Genomic DNA, 22,584 nt, shown 5'->3' with positions numbered 1-22,584 from the left:
TTCAGCAGTGGAATCCCTGATATCTGCTTACAATGTAAACTGCTGAGAGAGTTACGGGAGGAGGAGGAGGAGGAGGAGGAAGAGGAGGAGGAGGCTTCACGCTCAGAGAAGTCAGGATTCTCAGTGAGTGGGAGCTCGCAGGTTTCATATGCTGCACTACTCATGAAAATCCGGCCAGATTCTGTGTAAGAAGCGCTTCCAAACTCCCAAAACCCCTGATCCAGGAAACCACAAGAGCACTTAAGCAAGGCATTAAACCACACTGAAGGGTGGCACGAGAAAGAATTAGCAGGATGTGCAGCACTAGAAGTACGTGCATGTGTGTCATTCAATCTGAAGACATTTCCAAGTGTGATTGACCACAACCACCCTGACATCTCCAGGCAAATATTACTCACTGTTTTTACCTTAAAACGACATAAAATGACCACGTTGGTCAACAGAAATGTGCCTCGCAAAATACATAATAAACATGAAATAGCGATATTTAGGATAAACTAGGTAGCAGGTAACTGTAGCCTTCAGGCACGAGAAGGGTCAAAGTTTATATTGCGTTGCGACAAATACAACTTCCAGGAAGTAAAGCCTGGACCGCTGGAGACTAAACAGACTTTGATTACCCAGCATGACCTCAGCGTCACCGGCGCTCTCATCTGGGGCCTAAACCACGTGCGCGGTGCATTTGAAAATAAAACTGCTTGGACAAAATAAAGCTTTCAGTGATGCAACTTTGCTCGCAAGCCATCGCTGGAACTGTTAAATTATGAATTCACTCACGCAGATTTGTTTTACTTCGTCATAAGTCTGCAGAGCAAATATGAATATTTGGAGCCAACGTGTTGCCTTGAATGTGACAGTGACACAGGTCAGGAGGAAGCATCGGCTCTATCCGAGTTGGCCCTGCACTACAAACCTGACTGATGCGTGTCATTCTATCCCTCTGTGTGTTTGTGTGTATGTGTGTGTGTATATAGGGGCATTTGAGTTCATGGTAGGATCAAATGTTTGTCTCACCCACGTTAGTGTAATTTGATTGGATTACGGTGTCTTGTTAGCTCGGCGGAGCGTGGAGACACCTGTCTGTCTGAATATCTGTCGTCTGTCTGACGAAGTACTGAAGTATTTTACTACAGGAGCCAATGAGCACTTTGGAGTTTGTCATATTGTTTTTACATGTGGGAGCATTGTGCCTTTATTTGATAGTGCCAGTGGCTCTAAAGTGTGTACATACAGGGTGTGACGTGCAATAACGGCCTGGTATGACGTCATACTTACAAACCTCTAGGAAGTCTCATATTTTAACAACAGAGACGTGCTTAGAACTGACTGATTTCTTTAAAACCACCTTTGTACCATTGAAGCATCTTTACCATCACAGTGAATGCTTTTAGTCTATTTCCCTTCCTTGTCCCAAGGTCAGATCTGTGGAGGTCATGAGGTTCATTTTTCTCTGTCACATGTGTTTCTATATGTTTATCAGGTTTCCCACTATGGGTTGTTTTCTTAAAGTATGCAGTACTCATGTCATAGAGACATTCTTCTTCACAGTGGGGACATGGACATGAGGTAGTGGGAGACACTGATAACATTAACGGGGGGTCCGCTCCGTTCATGTGTGCCGGTGAGCCGTGACACTGAGCCTGAAACTGAAGCAGCTAAATTAAATCCCGCCTTTATAATGTGTATTGCTCACACCTGAGCTTTTCCCTCTGTGACGTGCAAAACATCTCCCAGCAAGCAAGGAGGCCGATTCGCTCGGGGTTCAAACTTGAAGATGGTCTCCACAGAAGCCCGTTAAGTGTGTTGTTGCTTCAAGTGGTTTTGTTTGATTGTTTTTCCTTTTCTCTCCCTCTAATCCACCTGTTTCAGATGCTGAGTCATCAGTGGTGGTTGCTGGGAGGTCGCTAGGTCACAACTGTCTGTCAAGGCTAACATGGAGCGAGAGGGCTCATTTAGGAGGTAAAGAACACACACACACACACACACACACACACACACACACACACACACACACACACACACACACACACACTTTCACATATGCCAGCAGGTCTTATTCAACGAGTTTCATTGCGTCTCCAATAGATTCTCTGTTCCTTTTTCTCTCGTTGTCCCTGTTCTCTGGGACACAAGAAGGTAGATGAAAGTGAGAGTCACACACATTCCTGAATGACCTCATTCATTCTTTCAGTCATGCAAACATCCCCCTTATCCTCCTTTGTTTAGTAATTAGACCGCAGCATTTTCTCTCATTTTCTATCTTCACTTTGACGAACGTTGTGTGTGTGTGTGTGTGTGTGTGTGTGTGTGTGTGTGTGTGTGTGTGTGTGTGTGTGTGTATTTGTGTGTATGTATCTGAGCCCCAGGCTCCTGTTTCTCACACTGACCTATTTATGTGGAGTTGAACTAAGATCCAGGTTGACAGACGGACCAAACACACACACACACACACACACACACACACACACACACACACACACACACACACACACACACACACACACACACACACACACCATACTTTTTATAAACTCCTTTCAGACCTTTTGTGTCCAAATTCATTGATGATCATTTTGGGCTTGGATGATCACAAAGATGTTGCAAACAAAAAGGAGCTCCACAGCAGATGACAGTACAAAGCAGACCAAATCGATGTGATGAATCAAGCCAACATGTGGTTATCCTGGGCCTCACACAGGCAGAAAAAGAGGAGGAGGAGGAAGTGAAATATGTGTCACCTTTAAATCCTTCCTGTCCCTCTTGGCAGCGCTTGAACCTCAAAGGGTTCCTTTGTTCGTCTGGCACAAAAGCTCACATCGCATGGTCACCGACTGGCACAGGCTGGCGAAGGGAGAGAGAGAGAGACGGTAGAGAAAGAAAAAAGTAAAAAGAAGTAGGAGGGAGAGAAGTGAACTAAGAGAAAAATGGCAAAAAGGGCATGTGAAAGAGTGAGACAGAGACCCATGAGGACAGAGACACCGTTTCTCTTCCACGTCTTCAGGCTTTCTTTTATCAAACTCTTGTTCGCTTCAGAGTGACCCACACACTCATGGAGTGGGGATATGTGGTACCTTTTCAGTTATTGGAGTAAGTACATTGTGTGTGTGTGTGTGTGTGTGTGCGTGTGTGTGTGTGTGTGTGTGTGTGTGAGGTTTGTCGTATGTTTTTAACTTTTGCAGAAAGTGCTGGTTTAGTCATGTGAATGAATGAATATGAATATTTTTTTTTATCAGATATCCTGACCAAAAACTAAACCGTGAACTAACTCTTATTACTGTTTAAATCTCGAGATGTAATACAATCTGTCGTTTAATTTCCGCCTGTTACAGCTGAAAGTGACCTCGCTGTTAATGTTTGTTTCTCCTCCATGGACCCACCTCCGTGCCTCACGACACACTCCTTCTCTCTCCTCTTCTTTCCTCTTCATCGTGTCTTCATTCCTCACGTCACTCTCTCTGTTCATTTTCTGCACCAACTTTTTTTTTTATACCTTCTTTAGCTTCATGCCTTCCTCCTCATTCTTCCTCTTTCTTGCCCATCTGCTCATCTTTCTGCCTTACGTTCCCCTTCTCGCTCCTTTCCTCGATTTCAATGTTTCTCCTTCAGTTTCAGTTTACTCTCCCACCGACTGTCTCCTTTTACCCACTTTTCTCTCTGTCTTGTATCTTGTCAAAGTAGTCTTCATACGCATGCGCTTGTGTAAACATCAACAGATGGCAAATAAAAAGTAATTACCCATCAACGAAAGGTAATGTCAGCCTTTAAAGTCAGGAAGAATTCAAGTGTTTTTGTGGGCAGCTTTTCTCTGCAGACCTTCTGCTGGTTTTCGTTTTTTATAAGTGTTTTTTTTAAATGTTCACTGCGGTGCCTTGCTTGTTAACACATGAACAACAAACACATCCTGCGAGAGAACACTTTTGATGGCTTTTGGAAGTTTCTGAAACACGTTCTGTACCGTCACGGGGCTCCACGAGCAACAGTGGAAAGTGGGCCCAGTAGCACGACATGCTGCAGTTTCTTCTTCTACTTATTTCTGTCTTTTGGATTTCAAGGACTCTCCACAGCAAGCTGAGGTTGGGTAGCAACTCCTTCTCCAGCCTGACCGACCTCTCGCAGACGAAAACCCCAGGAGGAGCAGGAGGAGGAGGAGGAGGAGGAGGGGATAAAGGAGGGACACCTGGAGGACTGGCTGAGGAGTGCAGCAGGGACAGAGGGAACCAGCAGAGGAGGGCCGGGGCCAACGCCACTTGGAACAGGTTAGTGTGTGAGCCGCGCTCTGAAGCACGAGTCATGCCGATTCACTTGACATATTTCACCGAATGTGAAAATATTTATTTTTTTTGGTCTCGCATACACGCCTATTGAAGCTGTGTTTACACACACCCACATGGACATTTGTGTGTTTGTGTGCCTTTTTTTCCAGAATAAACATCAGTGGCGCAGAGCTCTGTTAGTGCCATAATTCATGCTGTGAATACAAACACACATAAGCACCAACTCTTTCTGTCTCTCTCCCCTGAGGGCCCATCATCTATCTCTTTATATCTCCATCCATCACTCACTCCTCTTTTCATCTCGCTCGGCCTCTTGAGGCTTTTCTTCTCTCTCTCTCTTTTCTCGGGTTATTTTTATGGTGTTTCAGCTTTAATTGACACTGGACAGTGGAGGGTGAAAGCAGGAGCGCTCGGTTTGCCGGGGGGTTGGAGGTGCGTGAACACGAGCTGGACCGGAACCTTCCGGGAAGAGAAGAGTTCATGACCTCTTCTCACCTTTTGTGTTTCCTGCCGGTTATGCAAATCTATAATGTATCTCAATTTGAAGCGATGGAAATTGTTTTTTTGTGTGGAAATGCTACCTCTCAGCAGCTAGTCGGGTAGCGATCATGCATATTGTTGATTACTGTGATGTTATTCTATCATTCGACACATTAGTCTTTGAATATTTGTCCACTAAATGCTTCCGTGTGCTTCTTCTTAGCATCCACAACGCGGTGATATCAGTTTTCCAGAGGAAGGATCTGGGGGAAAATGAACTCTACGCTCTGAATGAAGGTGTCAGGTAAGCTCTCTGTGTCTTTGTGTTTTTATTTGCCTGTTTTAATGCGTCGCCCCGCTGACTTTCACAAAACCACCGCGAACGTTGAGTTTGAGCTCGTTTGAATTTCAGGCAGAAATTTAACTAAATTATAGTGTTACACTCTGTAATTTCCCACCTTCCCTTGCTCTCATATACACACAATGGCAGCTTCAGCGTGCTAAATTTAGTCTCCACTGACACATTTACACATGCCCAGCGACTGTTTTTGTTGTTGCATCTCTCTCAGCTACTCCTCCTTTCTCCCGCTGTTCTCGGCTGCAAACTGTCCACTTAACCAGAGACGTGACGTTGCAGAAAACTCAGTAGTTATGACAAAGATCAAAGATCAAATGTTCCCTTCCTGTAATAACAGCGAGTTGGCTGTCGCACTAATCTCTACCTGTGTTCTCTCCAGTGTATCAGTGGAAAATCCTGTTGTTGAAATGTTCTTTGTGTTCAGTGGGAACAACATCTTTTCTCATTTCCTGAGTATGCTGCTGTTTAAACACTGTAGCTTTCCACTTGACTAATTATGTATGGTTTATGTTGAGCAAGTATTACTGACGGTAGTGTGTATATAGCATACACAGGCACTTATTTGCACTCTTGCACTTTTTATACAGGCAGCTGCTGAAGACAGAGCTGGGCTCCTTCTTCACTGAGTACCTGCAGAACCAGCTGTTCACGAAAGGCATGGTGATACTGAGAGACAAGATCCACTTCTATGAAGGTCAGCGTCTAAATGAATGGAGACATGATGAAGAGTTGTTATCTCAATGTGGAAAACATCACAAGTCAAGCAGGAGAATATAATGATTGACTTAAATGTCAGACGCCGCATTAACCCTTGACCTGACCTAGTTGTATGAACGGTTAGAACACTGTTTTACCTCTACGCCATCACTCCTTTCTGCAGAACCCACACGCCACACACACACACACACACACACACACACACACACACACACCACAGTGAGTGAGAACGAGCTATTGAGGAAGTGAGAACGAGACACCGAAATCAATTTGTTCTCTCTTGTTGTGGCAAATGTGTGACCTTTATTTGAGGCACCTTTGACACACACTACACGCACACACATGCACACACACACATATACACACAGACTAGATTTTCAGTGCTGTCGTCACAGCAACCCGATAGGAAGTGATGCATTACGTCACATAACACATAACATCCAGTCAGTGAGACATAAAACATTGCGGTACACACAGTGACTCACAGACCCGTTGTTCTGGTTCACTTAATAGTAGTGAGTGTGTGTGTGTGTATGTGAGTGTGTACGTGAGTGTGTGTGTGTGTATGTACATACACGCACAGACCTATGCTGTTAAATATGAAGCCATGATAATATTCTCCGGGCCAGAAGCATCATCATGTTTCCTTTGCAAAGCAAAGCTCTGTCGTGTCCATCGTTACAGACATGAAGCATCTGCATGGAGGTCAGAACATGTACAGCCACTGCAACGACAACAAGTCACATGACGTTCTCAGATAACGCGATGCAGGGATCTTTCCAGAACATGCCAGCACGTTGTCTCTTGCTGACTGCCAGTCAGACTGTTGTATCTTTGACTTTGTGCTGATTGGTTGTTCGTGTGTCATAGGTCAGAAGCTGTTGGACTCTCTGGCCGACACATGGGACTTCTTTTTCTGTGATGTTCTGTCCATGCTGCAGGCCATCTTCTATCCTGTACAGGTACACAACACAAACACACACACACACATGCGCCCACACACAACTATACTCACGCTCACATGCTTACCTTTCCATGACAACGCTGTGTGTCCTCAGGGAAAGGAGCCATCGGTGCGTCAGTTGGCTCTCCTCCACTTCAGGAACATCATCACCCTCAACCTGAAACTGGACGAGGCTCTGTGTCGACCCCGAGCCAGAGTCCCCCCTTCTATCATACAGATGCTGCTAATACTCCAGGTACACACACACACACACACACACACACACACACACACACACACACACACACACACACACACACACACACACACACACACACACACACACACACACATGGCATGCACAGACAAACATCCTTGGCTGCTGTGGGCTGAGGGAAGAGGGTAAGTGACAACAGATGGAGGATCAGAGAGTGGCTGACTTTTTTTTTTCTTGCAAAGGGATCTCACAGGAAGTAATCTCAGAGGAGACACAGAGCACAGTCATCTTCCCATGACCACTCAGTCCCCTCTGCACCCTGCCCGGTGTCTGTTTGTGTCACTGTTTTCCTGTGTGAATGAACCATGTTTACACTGTCCCCACGAAAACAGGAAAATCAGCAAAAGAATCAATTAGGATTTCTGAGCTAATAATCCATTACCTTTGCTTCCCGTGGGAACAGGAAGAGAGTTGTTGTTGTCTGATTATCTTGTTATTTAACTGCGCTGTTGCTGGACTCCTCGTGCATTTTCAAGTTCACGCTGCTGGCTTCACGTGATCCACACCAGTTTTATCCATCTGCTGCGTCTTCAGTCACATCCATATTTTCTCATGTAGGACATATTCGACATTTTGCCTTTTCAGCTCATCAAAGCGATGTTTTCCAACTGAGATGAAAACCTGCAGCGTGATTTACACGGGTAGAAAGAAAATGGAAAAATAGAAACTAAATTCTGTAATTAAAAACAAATAATTTGAGTGTATGATGGAGAGTTACACCTTAGAAACGTTCAACTTCTGTAAATGTAGACACGTGCATTTCTCTGAACAAAGTCAGCCATCTATTTGTCAGATGTGGGTCAGAGAGTGATTGCAAGTGTTCTCAAGTGCGTCTGTTTCTGCGTGGGTCACTTTGGACATCACCGTGGTGACTCACTGACCCAAATCTGCTGCGTCCACGCTCAGACTGCAGTGTGTGCTAAGGAACAAATAGACAACTGGACATATTTATTTGTCCAGTTTGTGTAGCGCCCACAGCGAATAGCGTATCCTCCGGTAGAGTTGTGGATGTAACAGCAGACAGGAAAGCAGAGCAGCTCAGTCAAGATGTTGTGGAGAAAAAGAGACACAATTTGCTGAATGGTTTCTGTTTTGGAACTTCTGGTTTCATCTGTTAGTAATTTCCTTTCCGTTCTGTGACGCCAATTCGCCGACGTCTGGTCTCTTCATGTGGTTTGTCTCTGTGCTGGGGTTTAGATGCATGAGCCCAGTGATTCAGACTCACACAGGATGGATCTCTTTTCTGATTTGAAGACTCTGGAGTGAGTGAGGTCTTTGGGCTCACACGTGTCGCACCCAGCAGCGGGATAATTTCATCCCAAAATCATGGAACTACGATGCAAACAAGGAGCCTGAAGCTTTCAAAGAGAAACGTTGTCATCTCTTTCGGTCCATGGCTCTGAGAAGGAGAACAGCACCATATTGATTTCCGTTCATCATGAGGATGATTTCTTTGACACTGATTTACTTCCAAGCACGCTGACGTCAAGTGCATGCTGGGTCCGAGCCTTGTAGCAAAGCGTTAATGTCTCTGTGTTTCCTGCCGACAGTGAAAGAAAAACAATCTGGGCCTCACATGAAGACCGTTTATGCCGTTCGAATCGATATCTTTATAACCAGAACAAATTAGACGGCGGTGTATCGTGAGAGGAGTCCCTCGTAGAGACAAATCCACTCAGCAGTGAGTTACATTATTGAATTTGACATCTGTTCACTGTTCTCACATAACATCTGTCTATATTGAATGAGATACATGAGTTTGTTTTATGTCAAAATGAGCAATGCTGTTTATTGTTTTCTTATCCGAGGATGTTTACACATGTTTATACTCTGATTGGGACCCACAACTCTCAGCTCTTCTATTCATGTTGTCCTCTTGTCACTCCATTATGTTTTGTTATTTAACGTCTCAGTGCAGTAACCGAGTGTTTAATAAAATCTAATTGAACATTCTTTTTATTCTTTCACCCCCGGATCTTATTCACGGCTTTTAAAGTTTCCGTTGCCACCTGCCAACAAGCAGCAATTACTGGCTAACACAAGTGTGTGTCTGTGTGTGTGTGTGTGTGTCTCTCTGACGCAGGGAGTCCATGAATCAAAAGGTGTAACGGACGACTACCTTCGTCTGGAGTCTCTCATCCAGAAGGTGGTCTCTCCCTACCTCGGCACTCATGGGTTGTATTCCAGCGATGGATCTTCCAACTTGCACTGCTCCTCCTGCCTTTTAGGTACGTGCATGTGCGCGTGAATGTGTCTACGGACGACAAACACTGGAAGCGCCACAACCGCCTGTGTGCTCATGCGTCCTCATGGCCTCGCGCTCTGCGGTGTTTGTCTGTGTTTTCAACGATAAAGTAATCAGATTTTTAAAAAATCTCTTTTTTTCCCTCTCTCTGTCTCTCTCTCTGTCTCTCTCTCTCTCTCTCTCTCTCTCTCTCTCTCTCTCTCTCTCTCTCTCTCTCTCTCTTCTCTCTCTCTCTCCAGAAAAGCGTCTGCAGCGCTCATGTGCCTCCAAACCAGGACACTTCCCCATCGCCAAGAACCCGGTGGTACGCTCTAAGAGCTACAACGTTCCCATGCTGACCCCTGTGGTGGAGCATGACGCCGACTCGTCCTCCGGAGGCGGCGCAGGTATCAGACGCCACTCCGTCTCGGAGATGACGTCCTGCTTGGAGGAGAGCAGCTCTTTGGCTGAATCCGCAACAACTGCCACAAACAACAACACCAGCAACACTAGCACATCCAGCCTCGCCAACCACTCTCCGGCTTCCACGGCCTCCGCCGCGCTTTCAGGTGCGCCTCCCCCCGGTTATGAACAACCTAACTAATCACTGGCATCAGCCAATTTCAAGACGGCAAGACGCTATTATTGCTGGAGTGATGAATGTTTCAGGCTACTATTTAATTAAACAGTTGGTGCTGATTCTCAGATCTTTTAAATGAGTCTTTTTAAGACTGTCCAACATTGCACTAACCCATATATTTAGTCCAAAAATGCCTGTGCTCATTTAGGGTTGTGGCAAAAAGTTTAAAAATTTTTTAGTGTGCAAGTAGTTACAATTCTATGTATTAAAACCTACCACAAAAATATCTGCCCTGAAGTTACTCCACTCGCCACAGTAAAGACTACCAGCATGCAGACGATCAATACCAGACCCAGAGAGTTGTGATTAAACACACTGACCCTTACTTTGCTTAACCCTAAAACCCTGGCCTCTGTACAGACACTGTGACGTCCGGTCGGGAGCCGCTCCCCAGAGACGCTGACGGTCCCGCAGGTCGGCAGCCTCTCCAGCCGCAGCATCACTCCCCCTGCATCCTCCCGGAGCCCTCCCCAGGCGAGGACACACAATGCACCGGCTCGCTGGTGTCGGACTCCTCGGCATCCTCCAGAGCGCTGGCTCCAGACACGAGCTCCGGTCCCAGTCCTTCGTCCAGTCTGGAGATCATGATGGACCGCGCCCCGGAGTCTTTGGACTCGGAGCCGGAGCACGACGGCATCTTTCTGGACTTCTCGTGCCGTTGCTCCGGGGGGCCGAACGCACAGCCGATACCCGCTGACGTAGAGACGACGCCGAGCCCCGGTGACATTCCTGAGACAGAGTGATACTTGGTGCTGTTTTATGGAGACTCGAGAATCATTGAGGATCGAAACTAAATTATTTTTTTTAGAAGATGTGGTCACCCATCCAGAAACAAGTCTAACCTTATGCTGATTGGTAAAAATATGAATTTGGCTTCTTTTTGTGTGTGCATGTGTGTGTGTTTGTGTGTGTGTGTGTGTGTGTGTGTGTGTGTGTGTGTGTGTGTGTGTGTGTGTGTGTGTGTGTGTGTGTGTGTGTGTGTGTGTGCGCTCCGAGCTGGAAACATCAACACTGGCTTCTTCGAGAAGAGAGCTCTTTTCCCTGTTTGTTTTTTTAAATGATAGTGATGACGACACATCTCAGAGGCGAATGCACAAGCTGAAGAAATGTTTTAGAAGTGTCAATTATCTCAGCGAGAGGAGGGCTATTGAATAACTTTGGCTGTCCAATTCTGAATGTAAAAGAAAACTATCCAACTCTGTTGGTTGAAACTCAACTTGTTTTATTAATCGATCATAAAAATGTGAATTTTAACTCTGTCTGGCACTATTTTTTACATCTAAACCTGTATCTCTGGTATATTGAAGAAAAGATCTGAGTGCATTATAGAAAATATGTATTCTGAAGAAAAGAACAGGACTGTAGGATCTTCTGGACTTCCTGGACTACGTGCTGGGTGAACGCCGATCACCTGAGCAGGAATGAATGGACCCACTATGCACTTACTCAGTGTTGGTACAACACTCAAGCCTGCATGCATTATGCACATTACACAATGCTGTTTCATCACTCGGGCCAATATGCAGAAGCAAAACACTGGAATAGTGATTTCCCGTAAACCCCCATTTAACCGGTAAATATGCAGTTTACCAGCGTGTCCTTTTGTATTCTACTGCTAGAGGGCGCCAAAGCTGGAAGCTGATGTTCAATATCTATGCTTTTGAGGTAATTTAATGTTCACTAGTCATATTCGGGAGTTTTATTTTGAAGGGAAAGAAACCATTACATGCATCAGTAATGAAAACAACCTGTAGTATTTGTATACTGTTCTAATAGGATATCTTAACTGTACGGTCCGTCATAAACAAAACGCAGCTAAGATAAGATTTTTTCATGACTTTTTCTGATAACAAAATAGAAACATGTTTAATGCCAGATATATTTAATGGGAGAGTCGGTGACATGGATCAAGTCTGAGCCACAGTGTGGCCACAAAGTTAACATAACATTGTGCTGCCAAGTGTTCATGTATTCAGCGTTAAGGAGAAAACATAAACCAAAAGAAAAGCACTAGAAATTTTTCTAATTTTGCTCAGTGGAGCAAATACATCCGTTGTCTTACATTCTAAAAAGTGAAAATGATCAAACTAAAAAGCAAAGAAAGGAAAAAAGCACAACATTTTCAAGACGTGAAGGTGAACCCAGCTCAACTTCAGTCTGCAGCTTTCAGCAGAACTTTTTCATTAAACAGTGGTTGGGAATTCATTTCAGACAATAGATTTCTTCTGACATTTCTGCATCTCACGTGGTTTTGGGTCGGCCAGTGTACATTCAGAAAAACAATACCTTTAGCATCGCGGCATCGGCTGGCAACAAACTTTGTGATTGTTGGTTTTCTCTGTTATATTGCAGCTCACTCAAGCTTCAAAGTCAGAGTATGTGTTAGCACGAAGCTGCATCTTTCTCCAGTCCCGGTTCATACAGAAGGTTTGGGGTTCAATTCCACATTATTCCCTGTACCAGTTACTCCATGTGAGTTTCATTTATTCTTGATGTGGCATAGTTTTTTCAGTGGTTGAACATAAGTCACTGCTCTGGTCTGAAGCTTCATGAAGCAGTGTGCGGATCACAAAAATCTCTTCTGACATTTTAAGCACACCAAAATTCAAGTTCACTCCATGGAAACAATATTTAGCTGCAGAACAGTCTAAATATGAGATATGTGATATTGGTAGTTAAAACAAAATGTTGTGCTCTTTCTGTTACACAGATGCAAATCGTATTTGTGACTTGATCTTATTCAAATGTTTCTCACGAGCAAAGAAACACATGATTTTTCTTTTGTGGTTGAGATACAACATTGTAGAACATTTGACTTTTTCATTTTCAGTTGAAGTAAATCGTTTCTAAAGACCACCAAATATGAGAAACAACATGTTCTGCACTTTACTGCAGAACATGAAACGCTGCAGCGGATCAGTCAAAGACGTCCCCTTGCTTTGAGGCGATGAGGCGAGACTCCCCGTGATGCAAAGTGAAAAAGGATTCTCGCTTCAGTCCTTTCTGTTCCAGGGCCTCTCTGAGACGGACCGGTGGCTCCAGGTAGTACTGGACGAAGAAGGGACCAAACGGGAAGAGAAAAAGTGAGTGTATTATGTCTTATGTCATCTCCAGCTTTTAAACTGCGGCAGCGAACAACGACACCTTGTCGTGTTCCCAGAATATAATGTCAGAGCGTCTGCTGGGATGCTGAGATTTATAATAATAATAACAATATAATCTGTGGCTATTAAAAGCACTTGTTTCAGCTCTATTCTCCTCTCTGTTGGAAAGTGAGTTAATGTATTGGTATTCTGATCATCTTGGTTTATTCTTTTACGCCTTCATTTCAGATTTGCTCAAAAGAGCGTGAGATGATTAGCAACGCCTGCAATTGGTTGCAGTGTTTCCTGGAATAAGTGTGTAATGGTAAAATACAGCATTGCTAATGTTACAAAAGGTAGAGCAGAATTTTGCATAGAGAATGGTTTGAGTCTGATGTTAAAGTACCAAACCGAACAGAAGTGATCCGACGGTCACAGGCCAGACGGAGAAAATGTGTCTGGAGACGGCCTGCGTCTCTAACATAGTTAAGCACTGATGGCACTGTGTTGGTGAGAAATATGCTCACTGTGCATATCATACCTCATAGGCAAGAGCAAAGGTTCCCCAGTGAATGGCCACGGACTGTTTGGCCTGAAGGTCTTGGTGAATCCGAACGGCCTCTTCTGGATCTACATGCTGCCCCTGCATCATATTCCTGAAACAAATGATATATTTCTTTACATTTGTCAGTTTGAAATATACTTTAGTGTATTGATCTGTTTCAATCTTTGCCATAGTCTAACTTCACAAAAAGGTCTTAGATTTTGTTTACATTGTCACCAATATGTAACGTCAATATTACTGGGGTCGTATTTAGGTGGAGTTAAACTCAATATAATGGAAGCCAGTACAGTGTGTGTATATTATGTGCAGAACCTGGGCAGGTAAGCGCCAATGGGGATTGCTGCGAGGTCGAATGGTCCAAAGCGCCGTCCAATCTCCTGGAAGGAAGTGCAGTAGCCGGTATCACCAGCAAAGAAAAATCGATGATCCGGACCCAAAATAGACCAGCTGCCCCATAGAGACTGAGAGGAAGATCATACAATATAAAGAGTTACCTTTATGTACTTTATATGCTTACACTTCAAAAAATGTGTCTCGTTAGCCTGAATTACCACCTTGTTATCGTCCAGCGCCGTGCGTTTGCTCCAGTGTTGGGAGGGTGTGCAGACGAAGGTAACGTCATCATGACCGGGGACACAGTTCTCCTCCCACCAGTCCAGCTCCATCACATTCTCACAGCCCATCTTCACCAGCCAGTCCATCAAACCCAGGGGCACGAACCTGTGGAACATGCCCATTTGATTGGATATAAAATATCCCTTTTTTTTTAACATATTCACTACACTAGGACTATTTTTAACTTTTTGAAATAGCATATAGCATTCTACACTCTGACTTCATCTTCATGGCCTATTATACTATAATAACATTGATAATTAGGTTGAGAGTGTAAGCTGACTGGATCTCAAAGCATCAGTGTTGACAATAGTTGCACGACCTTACCAGCGTAGCTCCCCTCCAAAGCGTGCATTGAGGCTGGCCACAGAGCCAGCGTCCAGATGGTCGTAATGAGAATGACTGATGACAACAGCATCGATCCTCGGCAGCTGTTGGCAGGAGGATAAACAATGAAACCATGGTAATGATGGCAGCAGCCAAGAAACAAGGCCGAAGAGAGATACTATGATTGAGGATTTTAATTCATTATAATATGGAAGGGAGAAAAAAGTACTACACCTGTTCTACAGTGCAGGGCGGTCCTCTGTACCTTTTGGGCCCCATGAACTGGAACGGTGAGGCCCTCTGACTGAACATTGGGTCTGTCAGAATATTCAGCCCGTCCATTTCAACCAGAACTGTGGCGTGACCGAGCCAGGTGACTCTCAGACCCGGACCAGCGTCAGACAGGTCCGGGCTCTGGACGAAGTATGGCTCCATCACTGGGAGCTCACTGTCCAGCGCCTCCACAGCAAGAAGAGGAGGAGGGATGGAGGAAAGAAAGGAAGAGGGATAGAAAAAACAATCTTATTGATTATGAGGAACGTAATGTTTCAGTCACCTTCATAACAGACTCACTGTTCTACGCTATACAAATGTTAGTGCTGCGCTCGGTTCAACTTTCTTTTGTGTACCTTGAGGTTCCATCTTTGTTAAGTATTTATGCATAGCCAACATCCTAACACTCAATAGTATTACAAAATGTTGCGAGCTTACTCTCTTTCATTAAACGATTAATCTATGACCTGTGGTTGTTGATTTGTAAACCCATTCCCAGGGTGGAAAACGGTACTATTAAGGGGTTAAACATATTTCTGTTGCTGTGTGAGAGCAGTCTTTGAAGCCTGTAAAGCTCTTACTGAGCTCAGCAAGGTTTCAAATAGGGGCTATAAATACTATGTAGGTTTTAAGGGTTGACAAAAGGGCAATAATCCTGCTAAGAGAGGTGGGGAATACCGTGTATGAACTCTAATACTCATCACTGGGAGCATAATTCAAGTAAAGCCACATATTTGCACGACCACATTTGACACATGGCTTTTATACAGACAATTATGATTTTACCTCCATATCATCCACCATATACTGTATTCAATTGGGACAGTTAATATTAAATCATCCCTTACTGATCTGACACCCCACTAGGACATAGATTACTTGTGATATAGTGGAACATAAAAATGGACTATTATAATAACACACCTCTTTACTAGTTGGCACATTGCTGTGATTTTTATCCAGTAAAAAGAATCGGAGCAGGGTGGTGTAGGAAGGGAACCGCCATGTGGGCCAGGGGTTGGTCCAGCGGCCATGTTTGTCCCGGCAGGACTTTGTTACTTCTTCCTGGAATCAACGTAAACCGGGACACTTTAGCCATTTAAAGAATGGCATTTCAATCAACGTCAGGTTAAAACACAACAGTTAGAGAAATGGAGAGATGGCATGTTGAGGGAAATGGGTTATGAAAAATGATGATGATTGGAGGTGAAGGCAAGCGAGTTCATGTGTGTTTCAAGTAGAAGAGGTTTTTAAGGGTCAGGGGGATTGTGGGAAGTGAGGTTTTACCTCCAGCCGGTAGTCCAAGCGGAAGCTCTTGCGGGAGGAGCGAGAAGAGCTGCTCTTTCTCGGGGTCTGAGCATCCACTTCTCCACCCTCGGCACCTCTCAGTGTCCCAACATCCTTGAGTAAAAGAAACCCATTACAGTTAGTTTAGAAACATGCATTTCCTTTCACGATAAAATCGTGTAGTTTAGCATATTGTAGAAGTTGGAATATAGCACATATTGTTGTGAGTTGATGGAGGCTGTTACCTCCACCAGGCCGTTTCTCTCCTCCAGAGCTGCTCTTCCTGAAGGTGATGGCTTCTCCATGGGCTCACCACCACACCTAGCATACACACACACACACACACACACACACACACACACACACACACACACACACACACACACACACACAGACACACACGCACACACACACACACAGTTTCAATATTAACATTAATCTCATCTTTTAATATCTTGTTGGTAGGAACTACTGTTAGTGTGAAAATGATTGGAAGCCTGGTGTAGCCTCCAGAAGAATTCAGTTCGACAACTTCTCTTTTTTTTTTTTTTTACTATGACACGAGTTGCTTAGAGAGGGTGTCCAACACAAATACACAAAGAGCTGTTATTACTCTTGTGTAATACGGATGTAACTGATGCATGCATGACAGAGATAATGAAGGCCATCCACATGAAAGAAAAGCCAGATTAACTATTATATAAAGTAATTATGCCAGACTGAGATGTAACTGTGCTCCTTAAATCACATCGCAACATTAAACGGTGTAGTTTCGAGTTACAGGTCTGGTTTTAGCTGAGCCGACACAGGACTGGACCGACTGTGGGACTGAAGTAACACCTCCATTTGCTCAGCACACATTGATGACAGACTGCAAAGCCAACAAGTCTAATCACAGCTCTTCCTTATCCTGCTATTATCCACAGCAATCACAGTGCAGCGCACACCCTCGATAACTACTATCCACTTGTGAATGATTCCTGCATGCACTCATGGAGAATGCACTTATGAAAAAAAGCACGCTTGATGGTGGACTTCTCTGCCATCCCATACTGATGGAAGATAATTGCAAGATACGTTTCCTCCGCAGCACGATATTGTTGAGAGGCTAATCGATGGATCCTCGTTGAGCCCCACAATGCATTGGGGGAACTCCACACATTAAAAGATAGTGCTGATGATGCACTCAGCCTCGTGAATAGACTTTACGTGCACAGAAACAGACACTCTGGCACAACAATGGCGCTCTGACAACCAAACAAAGATCTATGGAGCCAGCCAGCGTGGCTGATGGGGTCGTAGAGCATCACAACTAGTCTGAACGTGAGAGTTTATCTTCCTGTCTGGTTAAATGATATCGTTCTACTAAGTTATGAGATGTGGTTACCTCCCAGATATTTGAAGGAAAGCCACAGGACACTGTGGCAGCACTGCAGGACACTTACTTACTGATGACCACAGTTAGGTTAGGTGTCACTGACACAGAGCAAACACATTTATATCATGGTTATTATCATGATCACGCACAATGAACATGAATGAGTCTAGCTGTGAAACTGACTACCAAATCATTTGATAAGCAGCTTCAACATATTCAGATATCTTCGAATATGTCTCGTTCAAAATGTGTGAACAGGCATCGACACGGACAGGAAACGCATCAGCAGCAACAACCACAACACTGGCTGCATTATTAACTTCTACTAAATACAAGGAGGACATGGAGTGATGCTGCTGCTGCTCAGGCAGATTTTAAGAGAAAACCAGCCCAGCATAATGTGTCCCTTATGGGGACTATTTATGGTTTGAATCGGATTAAAATGCGGGCCACCATAAACTCACTGTCGAGCAACACGACCATGGTTCCGGATACAAAAACATGCCAGTTGTGACGATTTACAGCCAATTTACCTGGAAACTTGAACGCAGCAGAAGACCACCGGTTGTTTTCTTCAGCGGGGAGACATATTGTTGCATTCACGTTCGCCACACACAACGTTAATGCGAGCTGGGCAACATTATTACGAGCTGCACGGTTTCCTGCGCGTTAATAATCCAGCTTGCATTGGTGCAGTGGTTTCTTTCAGTCACCAGCGAGACGAAACTCATAAAGACAACAGGAAACGCTGTCGGCGACGATGTCTTTCAAAACGGTAAGTCGGAGAGTTTACGTGCAGGAGGACGGTGTGAGGATCATTAGTCGGCACCAGCTCGGCTTCTCTGACGTAGGTGCAAAACCCTCTGATCACGTGACCGCCCAAAAAACTCTCCTTGTGACTGCTGGCTGTTTTATAAATAACTAAAAACGTACTTAAAATAGAGACAAGGTGAGGACTGCTATTTAAAAAATAAAATAAAAGTCTTGATTACAAAATATATTTAAGGACCTAGTGCGAGTAAGCTTACTAGTATGTCTGTTATAGTATAGTATGCGTAATCATTTAGTGTAAATAGTTACCTGTATGTATGTTTGTATCATCATTCTAATAATACATACACAGAATATTCATACAAACTTAGCCAATCATATATTTTCCTATTAGCATAATGATCACCTTGTCAGTTATGTCATTGTTTATTATGATCATACTTTCAACCCAATTACATGGACAAAAATAAAATGTGGTTCCTGTGCTGTATATTTATTATTCAAAATTGTAAAACAAGAAAAAACTCCATTAACTTACATTTATATACACGGCAGCACCAATCATCTCAAAGTAGATCAACTACCTGGAAAAGACTGGAGCTCCAAGTAATAATAATCATATGACAAACCCATGTTACATTCATTTACTTTTTCTTGTTGTTGTTACAAGTGGACTAATACTCAGTACACAAACTCTGGCACACATTTGTACAAGGACGTGGAGACGTCGGCTTACCTTGACTTTCTTCTCCTAATAATGGACACCTGGGGCCAGCCGGCCACTCGCACACACACGGCTTTTAGTCGGTCGTTGTATTTACTAAACTTACACCCACACGCCAAAAACACTTGTAACTGCCTGCACAACACGGTCTCCATGTTGACCACTTGTAATGGACCATATTTGCTTTGGGAGTTTAAGTAAAGACCAGTCAGAGAGCACAAAGCCCCCTTTGTGTGCAAAGGAGGAAAAAGTTGATCCGCGTCCGGATAACTTAAGTTTGAGCTTCCTGCCAGACGCGTTCGAGGACTCTTGGAAATCTCAAACTTCATCTCGAGGCTTCAATGAAACTCTTACTTGAACTCCTTTTAGACGCAGACATTTAGATGGGTTCCTTTTTTTAAATATTTTATTTAATCATAAAGAAACATATAAAAGCTTCTCAAATCTGGAAATACTTTAAACAGGTTTTGTACATTTATTTTAGAGGCAGTCAATAGAATAGGCACCCATGAAATGTATATTTGAGCCTAAGTTTATAGTGACGCTTTAATAGTTTTTGCACAGAGAAACATTTTTAAAAAATGTCACTAATCTCCTGTATTAATGGCAATAAAGTAAGTCTCACTCCGTATGAATTATAGGAGTTACTTAAATCTTCATTACAAACTGCATGACTATAAAACAACTTGTTGCATTGCAACACCTGTATTTCATGGTGTTTTATGGTGTTCAGCCTCATCAAACCCAAATGGTTACAACAGAAGAGACATTTACAGGCAATTCTTAATACATGTTAACTTTATATAGAAAACTGAAAAATCAGTCAAAAATAATTTAAAAAAGCACAACAAATTAGCTATTCTTATTCAAAACTGTTTACACAAATGTGGATATCCTATCAGGTTAGCTGATTTATCTCAGTGATGCATGGAAAAGCATTGCTTCAAAACAGGATCAGTTACATAGAGAGGTCTGGATAGGGTTAATGTTGGAAAACATTTAAGAAAATTACATATATTTTGACATTCTTTACTGACAGCCAGGTGATCCAGCAATGTGTGGGTAGAAAAAACACTATGAAAAGTGATTTATGTCCTCGTTACAGCCACAAGAAAGATTGCTGACACAGTTCTGGTTTTCATTCTTTTAGTAAAAACATATGATATAGTAAATTGTGGGGAAATCATACATACGTCTTTTCTGAGCTTTGTGATATTGAGTGTTTGTCTAAAAGTTTTAAAAAAAGAAATAAAAACAAAAGGGTAATCATAAAATATGTCACAACAATGGCTTGTTTTTTGTTTTTTTAATTACTTGGTGTGTGTTTGTCCATGTCTCAATGTTCCTTGTGGTCTCCATCCTCCTCCAGTTTTCTGATCTCTCCCTTCAGGTTGTTGATGTTTTCTCTGCTGGCTTTTAGTTTGTCTTTCAGCTCTGTGATCTCCTGGCTGGTTCTCTTCTTTGCTGCCTCCATTTTCTCCTTGGTCCTCGTTTCCAGCTCAATGACTGCAAACACAAGATGACAATAACTCAAACTATGTCAATGCTGCTTTTCTGTACAGACGCATACAACATTCCCCCACCTTATGCAGGGCACAAGGTTAATGTAAAACAACATTGGGGTATACTAGTCTGTATATGTGTCTTCTGTTTCTGTGTGTTCATTGTGTGTGTACATACATTCAGTCTCATGCTTGTATGCACCCAGGGTGAGTTGTCTTGAAGTCGTCAGTAGCTGCTGCATCATCGCTGTTGGGTCCTGGAAGATCTGAACCATTGCAAAGAAAAAAAAGAGTCAGGTGCATCACTCACAGTTTTAAATTCACAGCCAAACCTCCGTGACCCATTTCTGCAAAAATATTGACACTATGTGACCATGTCAGTTTGAAAATAAGATTGATAACAAACGTACCATTTCATCATAGAATTCAGAGACAACCGTCTTCTTCGGCATTGCACTGGAGTCTGACTGGAACAGCTTCAGCAGATGGTACAGAGTCACCTGAGACACACACACACACACACACACACACACACACACACACACACACACACACACACACACACACACACACACACACACACACACACACACCAATATAAGCACACTTACAAGGATGTACAGTGCCCACTAAATACTCATTATTATAATGTGTCGGGTATTTAGTAAAAATAAAATATCAGTTACTCACAGGTCTCTCATTGGGATCAATGAAGAAGATTTTGATGATGATCTCAAACTCCCCCCAGCCCGTCTCTGTAATCTCATATGGAGGCTTGGTCACCACTGGAAGGAAGAGACACACAGTGAGCCCCTGCATGCTTATATGAAGTACCACTGTATCATTTCCCATCAACACAGTCCTCTTACTCATATTAAATGTCACATTTCCCTTTGAACATAAATAAGTATATCTCACAGGAGGCAATGCATCCCGACAACGACACAGACCCATTCAGACTCACCTCTCAGAGGGTTCCCATAGCTCTCATGAAGCTTGAACTGGATCTTCTTCACGTAAGCAGACATATCCTGGGAGAACAATATTACGTATACAATTAAGAAGACAAACTAGAGTCCGTCCATACAAACGGCAGTATTTCATATGCTGTGCGAAAGCCTTGATGTGATTTGGAACTGACCTCATTTCTGTAAGGCTTCACATAGACAGACCACTGATGTGTGTGTCCATCCTCCTCTCTCTTTTTCCCAAAGTAACGGGCAACGTTTCCAAACACAATGGGCTTCACGATGGTTATTCCCTGCAGAATAGAGGGGAAACATACGCAATCATAAGACCGTGTTTTCCTGCTCATAAAATATAAGATAATAGAAAACCACAGGACACAGAAGCGGCGTGGTCAACGTTACATCCATTATAACTAGTGATGTTATTCACAAACACGAACATTTGTGTTGCTTATTTATTAAACTACGATGATAAAACAATGAGCCGATACTTTCAATAACACAACACCGCTAGAGTGTATCGTTACCTTAACTCGCCCCCCGGAATCTGGACCAAATTCAGTCATCTTTTTAAACATAGTACGGTCGAGAGAGCGAAGTTGATCCCGTAGCACACTCTATAGGACTCCTCCGTTTCCACAGCATGTATCCTCATGGAATAAAGCTGCCATTCAAGCATTAAAATGATGCTTTATACAGCCAGCCCTCGCATTTCAAACATCCAGCCAAACAAGAGCCGGAAGTGACAATTGTAACGTCGTAAAATGCACGGGGTGAAACATGGACACGTTGGGAGTTCCGGCTGATGAAGGACGCGTCGGAACAGAAGTAGAATGACGTCATACGTTTTGTATCATAATTTCCTGGATGGCTCCAACACACTGCGACTGCCTTATCGTATGTCAACATTACAAAACAAATGACTGTATAATTATTATATTTTTAATGATCAGTTGAGGTTGAAACACAACTTTCGTTTTTCTATTTGCGCCATGTGACTGAACGAGACATGTCTCCAGTAATTAAGTAGATTATCACCATTATAATACATTAGTCACAATAATTAATGACATGGACCTTGGCTAATTTACAAAATTAATTTAGTTTTTTTTTTTTTTTTAAACTAAACTAATGCATCTCAGCATCTATACTTTTGATGTTTGCTAGTTTGGTTTTGC

At 43.3% G+C, this 22,584-nt stretch overlaps 3 protein-coding genes across 6 annotated transcripts in view; 1 reads left to right on the top strand and 2 right to left on the bottom strand.

Moving 5' to 3' along the window:
* Positions 1-10,807, top strand: part of LOC137791709 (proline-rich protein 5-like) — an 11,575-nt gene extending 768 nt beyond the window's left edge. Inside the window, exons 2-10 of one of the 2 annotated variants that reach the window (XM_068586842.1) lie at positions 1,870-1,959; positions 4,053-4,256; positions 4,978-5,058; positions 5,700-5,806; positions 6,700-6,791; positions 6,888-7,028; positions 9,133-9,277; positions 9,534-9,842; positions 10,274-10,807. In XM_068586842.1, the coding sequence (XP_068442943.1) occupies positions 1,934-1,959; positions 4,053-4,256; positions 4,978-5,058; positions 5,700-5,806; positions 6,700-6,791; positions 6,888-7,028; positions 9,133-9,277; positions 9,534-9,842; positions 10,274-10,656 (1,488 nt within the window). In that variant the 5' untranslated portion in view covers positions 1,870-1,933 and the 3' untranslated portion in view covers positions 10,657-10,807. Of the gene's footprint in view, positions 1-1,869; positions 1,960-2,843; positions 3,088-4,052; positions 4,257-4,977; positions 5,059-5,699; positions 5,807-6,699; positions 6,792-6,887; positions 7,029-9,132; positions 9,278-9,533; positions 9,843-10,273 lie in introns of those variants that run through there. The other variant, XM_068586841.1, reaches the window with a different exon arrangement.
* Positions 10,808-11,790: 983 nt separating this feature from the next.
* Positions 11,791-19,146, bottom strand: napepld (N-acyl phosphatidylethanolamine phospholipase D). 3 transcript variants are annotated; one of them, XM_068586843.1, is made up of 10 exons: positions 18,949-19,146; positions 16,309-16,384; positions 16,064-16,177; positions 15,701-15,841; positions 14,738-14,962; positions 14,504-14,607; positions 14,116-14,281; positions 13,874-14,022; positions 13,538-13,652; positions 11,791-12,961 (listed from the first exon to the last, which is right to left on the bottom strand). In XM_068586843.1, the coding sequence occupies exons 1-10, from the start codon at positions 19,089-19,091 to the stop codon at positions 12,830-12,832; spliced, it is 1,365 nt and encodes a 454-aa protein (XP_068442944.1). In that variant the 5' UTR covers positions 19,092-19,146; the 3' UTR covers positions 11,791-12,829. The 3 variants fall into 3 exon arrangements, with proteins under 3 accessions (XP_068442944.1, XP_068442945.1, XP_068442946.1); XM_068586844.1 differs by lacking the exon at positions 18,949-19,146 and adding an exon at positions 18,751-18,794; XM_068586845.1 differs by lacking the exon at positions 18,949-19,146 and adding an exon at positions 17,975-18,290.
* A 570-nt stretch (positions 19,147-19,716) lies between these two features.
* On the bottom strand, positions 19,717-22,147 carry yeats4 (YEATS domain containing 4). The gene is made up of 7 exons (XM_068586616.1): positions 21,934-22,147; positions 21,580-21,699; positions 21,403-21,469; positions 21,129-21,223; positions 20,849-20,938; positions 20,617-20,704; positions 19,717-20,442 (listed from the first exon to the last, which is right to left on the bottom strand). The coding sequence occupies exons 1-7, from the start codon at positions 21,982-21,984 to the stop codon at positions 20,273-20,275; spliced, it is 681 nt and encodes a 226-aa protein (XP_068442717.1). The 5' UTR covers positions 21,985-22,147; the 3' UTR covers positions 19,717-20,272.
* Positions 22,148-22,584: the final 437 nt, after the last annotated feature.

This window comes from Clinocottus analis, unplaced genomic scaffold (genome assembly GCF_023055335.1).
Source record: "Clinocottus analis isolate CAN_PGR_092001 unplaced genomic scaffold, fCliAna1.0.p SCAF_20, whole genome shotgun sequence".
NCBI lineage: Eukaryota > Metazoa > Chordata > Actinopteri > Perciformes > Cottidae > Clinocottus > Clinocottus analis.
The sequence above is the reverse complement of the archived record's forward strand: the minus strand, read 5'-3'. Positions and strand labels throughout refer to the sequence as shown.